The 6,000-nt window shown below is 41.1% G+C and overlaps 1 protein-coding gene across 2 annotated transcripts in view; it reads right to left on the reverse strand.

The window, feature by feature from the left end:
• LOC146805373 (interleukin-18 receptor 1-like) overlaps nucleotides 1–5,486 on the reverse strand; it is a 682,858-nt gene extending 677,372 nt beyond the window's left edge. For both annotated transcript variants that reach the window (XM_085622595.1, XM_085622594.1), the window contains exon 1: nucleotides 5,302–5,486. In XM_085622595.1, coding sequence (XP_085478721.1) covers nucleotides 5,302–5,359 — 58 coding nt within the window. In that variant the 5' untranslated portion in view covers nucleotides 5,360–5,486. The remainder of the gene's footprint in view (nucleotides 1–5,301) is intronic.
• Nucleotides 5,487–6,000: the final 514 nt, after the last annotated feature.

The raw sequence follows: 6,000 nt of genomic DNA on the forward strand, positions 1-6,000 counted from the left end.
CACTAGAGAATTCAATGATTTTCTGGAGCATCTGAATGTAAAGCACCAGAAGAGTAGACCTATGTGGCCACAGGTCAATGGTCTTATTGAGTGTTTTATGAGTATGCTAAAGAAAGCAGTACAGCATGGAACTCTTGAGAGGATCAATTTGCAAACTGTTTTCAATTCCACCCTACAAGCCTATTGTTCAACATCTCACTTTACAACGGGAACAAGTCCTGCGACTGATATTCGGAATAGCAATGGCAACCAAGTTACCTCAATGGACCAACAAAAGAGAAGGAGGCAATAATACAACTCAAATGCAGGACTTGGTAAATAAAGAAAAAATTAAAGTCTATGCTGACAAGAGGCGACATGCAAAGAACATTGAATTTAAGACAGGGTCTAGAGATTGCCTGCCACTGCAAAGGAGAAAATCTGATGCTCCATATGATACTGCACCTCTCTCCACATTGTTTCCACCAAGGGATATATGGTGACTGCCCATCGTCCTGGGAAGTCTGTTACCAGAGACTCTTCTCACTTTTAGCATTTGATTCCTCGGTCTTCTGATCAAGATGATGAAAGAAAGACTGAACTTGAGTCACCATCGGCTGCTGTTACTTCCTCACCGTCTTTGAAGTTCTCTGACAGTGAAGATGACAGTTTCTAGTAACCAGATCAGGCCGAATAATTAATGTGCCAACCAGGTTGATTGAGGAAATGTGATTGTATTTATATATATTTGGTGATCTGTACCTTTTTTTATTTTTTATCTAACAGAGGGGAGATGTAGCATCTTGCGATTTTAGAACGGACTAAAGGGTCTGTGATGTAGGTGTCAGAGCGCAATGCCATTAAAGCTTGTTTTAGAATATTGAGTTTGCAGTTATACACAGCAGAATAAAGACGAGAAAGATGAAGTTCTGTGTGTGGCATGGTTATTGGCGAGTACCCAGGCTGGGAAGATGCTACAACTTGTCAATTTCCTTTTATTTATTTGTGATACTATTCTTTATCACATTATGAAGAAACACACCATCAACTCTCGCAGAGATATATTGCAAATAAAATTATTCCTCTTCTTGTTAAGGCTGACATTGGACCTTAAGCATTTCCATGAAATGCTCTAGAAGGAATAGGAGCTGTTGGCCCAAAATATTTTTCCCTTTAAGATCCTTGCAGGACTAAGCCATGATAAATAAAAAAGAAATTAAAACAAAGAAACATTTTTGCAAAGTGACTCTTATGTATATCAATTCCCCATATCTCATATGAATTACACTTGTATTTACAGAGAACCCCCTCTATACAGAATCAAAGAATTGTTCTTTTATTGGTCCTGAAGAAGGTGATACTAAATTGTATTTCACCGAAACGTACGTAGACCAACTACTACACATCTGGGAATTCCTTCCAAGGATCAATTGAAAAAACTAAGGAGGATATACAAATAGATGTTGCAATTGTTATAGTTGACTTTGGGAAGTCACTAAATATATGTACCCTATATGATCTTTCCAGATGTGTATTTTATTGTTCATTTTTTGTGTGGTATGTCTGTTAGAATGTATGTATAGTATGCGAGGTGAGAATGCAGAACTAATGGTGTTGTATGGGGGTCTCTCATTTATCAAATAATTGTGATTTGACAATATTGCTTACATTGTTCACACTAATAGTTGTATGTATATAAATGTTTTAGAACTATTTGAGCACAAAAAGAGAAAATAGAGAAAAGACAAATATGACATGAATACATAAATAATTAATAATTTTGATAAATAAAAAAAATGAAAAATGAAAAATCTAACAGACGATGAGTTGTTTTTGCTTATGGGGAATTGTTAATGTACATATAAAAAAAGATTGTTTGTGAGTACTTACCGGTGAGAAAAAAGTGATAGGTCGGATAAGAGGCTACAACCTTTTGTAATTGCTCCTTTTTTCCCTCCTCTTGGACCTAAAAGCAACTGAGGAAACCTTTCTTTCTTATATGATGGTTATTGGCGAGTACCCAGGCTGGGAAAATTCTATAACTTGTCAATTTCCTTTTATTTTTTTGTGATACTATTCTTTATCACATTATGAAGAAACACACCATCAACTCTCGCAGAGATATATTGCAAATAATATTCTTCCTCTTCTTGTTAAGGTTGACATTGGACCTTAAGCATTTCCATGAAATGCTCTAGAAGGATTAGGAGCTGTTGGCTTGAAATATTTTTCCCTTTAAGATCCTCCTCTGAATCTTTTAAGGCAAAATTCACAGCACTTTTATCAGCATTTACAAGTCTGATTTTAACATGAGATTACTTCCTCCACATCTGATCCCGACTCAGTGTTATGCCACTTTGCACACTTCCAGTGCTTCATTGTGTCACCCAGCCCAAGCTAGAGCAATGGAGCATTTATACATGCTATTACAAAATTGAACAGATCTCTTCTCTCACTTTGAAAGCACCCCTGTGCATGTCATTGGTTTAATCTATGTACTTGCTCACTTAGCGTCCCCACATTTAAACGTTCACCGAAGGCACTTTTCGGAAAAGAAACACGGAGGATGGCTGAGATTGACTGACCATCTACCATGAGAATGAAACAATCCAATATATAATTAGGATTGCAACAGTGCACTTTAACTTAAGATATAATCAGATTTTATTGAATCCAGAAAGGGATAAAGCACTCTTTGAATTACAGTACAGACCGCAAGTAAATGTGCCTTTTACCCTGAAGAAGTCCGAGAGGATGAAACGCGTTGGCTACGGTCTTTAATCGTGTTGAAAAAAAGAAGTTATGAATAAAGAACTTGATGGAAACAACACTTCTGAATTGCCATTACTTTGAGGAAATGTGTTATACTTAAAGAATATTATCTAACATTAAGAGTGCTGGACCATTGTATATTGCTTGTGATAAATTGATGCATTTTGTGTCTTAGGAGTTATGAAACTCCGGTCCTTAGCACCTTACTTTCTCGGATAACAAATACACTAGAGATAGGTGCAATTTTGTCTTGTCTCAATTCCCGTTCTTTTTATGTAAAATTTCAGAAAGCAGCACTGTAGACAATCCCTGCCTCAGCAGATCAGCACATGAGTGGTGTTGCAGGGAGCCTTCACATTGAACGGCTACCCTGGAAATAGTTGCTGTGCTAGTGGACACCAATGCAAATACACACACTAGATAAGCGTACAGGAGGAAGACTCGGGCTCTCTCTGATTCTTTTATTATATAACTTCTGTCCACGCATAGGCGTGCATTGAAGGTGTTGATGGACTTTCCTTCTCATTGGGAGGCTTGGTGGAGTTTGAAGCGCTCGACGTACGGGTTTAATTGTGGATCAAAAGGCATGTTGAGGGCTCAAACTGCTGCATCATAGTCATTTGATGCACCGGTTTTGGGAAGGTGCTCGAATAACTTATATATTTCTTCACCTGCAGCGGAATGGAGTAGCAGTGAGCGTTTAACAGCTCCATCGTTATCTAGGTGGCAATGAAATAGTTGTCTAGCCTTCCTAGCCATGTTTTCCTGTGAGTGAGGCTGTAGCTGGGTGGACTAGCTCACTGAATGGTGTTTAAAACATCCACTAGTGCATGCTGCTGCGGATGCTGTCCTTGTGGATGCACGGCATTTGACTCCCCACCTGCTGGGGTATAAACCAGACTTGGAAGTACTCACTCACTTTGCAGGTTGTAGTGCTCCCTTTACAAAAACAATTCTGTACTTCATTTCTGCCAGGCAGCTGCTCTGCTGTCTCCTCTTGCAAACTGTTGATGTCCACTATATACCCTTTCGTCTTTTAGGTGGTGGCAGGGTGCTGGCTGTGGACTTTTCGGCTGGCGTGCCGTGATCGTTCTTCAGTTGCGGAAACACAATCCTTCTGCCTATGGGAATAAGGCGGTGATCTGTTCACCGTGAAATTGGTGTGCTCTTAGCTCAAAGCAAGGAGGGTGGGGCCCAATGACACCTGGCCGGCATGGCACGGGCAGGAGGCCTTTTTGGCCATGACTGGGGATGGTGTCATCAGTATCGGTATCATGAGACGTACAGAGTTTGTTCCTCTGATCAGCAGTGACCTCATCAGCAGTGCCAGAGGAACAGCGGAAGCTGTTGGGTGCAGTGGCTGCATATGGGGGTGGGGCCACGGATGCACCATCGCACGGGTGAGGCTTACTACAGCTGAGTGGCATCGGAATGTCCTTACTTGGTGTGGCAAAGGCACGCAGGCACAGCCCTTGTCGCCACTGTTGCAGGGACCCTTCACCTTGCACGGCTACCCTGGCAATAGTTGCTTTGCTAGTGGACACCAATGCACATAGACACGCACACACTAGGAAACAGTACAGGCGGAATCCCCAGTGCGGTCTCCGACCTTTATATTAAATAGCCTCTGGCCACTCTTGGCCAGAGGATCTACAAAGTGCACATCCGGGGCACTGAGCCACTGCATTAGGGTCCAGGTGGCTTGCTACAAGTCGAGAACGCCATTCCAAACTGCTGCAGTAAGGTACCAGGGTGTAAGTAAAGAATCATTTATATATGAAATGCAAAATAAGTCTTTGAAATGACTGCGAAACCAGAAGGAAGCCTCAGGGAGGTAGGAGGGGTTTATACTGGGGGGTGAGGTTTAGAAAATGAAGAGAACTATTTTCTTCACATGTAAAGCTTGAGGAAGGAGCTGTCTCGGTAGTAGGGGCACCTCATGTGTTTGTACTGGGACTAGGGGGACAGGCGAGGGGGCAATGTGGGCTCTCTATTTCTAAGCACAAGAATCTTCATCAATAGAAACATAAATAGCAGGACTTCTAATTGACGAAAAACACCTTACATTAAAACAGTGATGCTACCCGACAATGTAAGCCATTCACAATTGGGAATTGATAGAAATGTTAATGTTCGCATTTCCATTCACCAATGCCCTAAAATACTATCACATACTGAAAAAAAGAGGATTCTCGACAATACACTACATTGGATGTGCACAGACCAGGCAAGAAACATCCTGTCTTAACTCAATATCTAACTTCAAATATGTATTGTCTTATACACAAAAATCCCCACCCGAAATAGATTTAAGAGCAATGTACAATCATCAAAAGGACTAAAATGGCATGGATTGGAAATAAAGTTGACACAGCATGCAAAGGTAGTCATGCAGTCAGCAGAGGGCTGGGTTAAAACAGCATACACAAGATAAAAGCAAGGAAGGCCAAACTAGTCATGTTTGCCAATGAGAGGAAGAAATGTCGCGAACTCTGATAACACAACACAAGACAGCACAAACAGCCTTTAATAACCCGCAAAACCACTCACCTATTAAGAAGTCTTTGAGAAGGAGGATCAAAACGACTGTCAAACTTATCGAGTTCATTTTGTTCTGCCGCGGTCTTTCTATAAACAAAGACGGATTTATGAAGAGGAATCCAATTAGTTTCCTGGTAAAAATGGGTTCGGTAGCCAGACTAGAGTTAGAGCGGGCTGCCTGTTCCGCCCGGTTCCCAAGTAAACAAGGAGCTCGTGCAGTCAAAGTACTGAAGTGCCAACAGTGGGCGTGGCATCATAGGTAAAAGGAAGTGTGCAGTGATGACTAAGGCTTGTTTCATGGAAGCGTGCCAATTACTTCACAGTGAGAATTAAAGTAACAATGGGAAGCGCATCCGTCTTTTTTAGTGTGCGAGGTGCCTAAAGTTATCACATATCTTGGAATTTCTCGGAGTTTTAATGAATGATGAATGTCAGACAGAACAAGTCGGAACCACAAAGAGGCAATCCCAGCTCACTATTTCCGAAGATTAGTCTCTCAAAAAACATAATGATATGTCCCGCGCCACAATTGAGGCCGATCCCAGATAAATACAGAGGTTGATGCGCTTATAAGCGCTCTTTCAAAAAACAGGAATGTCCCTGAAAAGTGCGCACAATATTAGTCACTAAATAGTGTCAGTGAGTAGCTAGCAAAGAAAAAGTGCTCTAATGTGATATACATAAAAAAAGCAAAATTAATCCAGCGTA

Source organism: Triturus cristatus, chromosome 8 (assembly GCF_964204655.1).
Source record: "Triturus cristatus chromosome 8, aTriCri1.1, whole genome shotgun sequence".
Taxonomy (NCBI): Eukaryota; Metazoa; Chordata; class Amphibia; order Caudata; family Salamandridae; genus Triturus; species Triturus cristatus.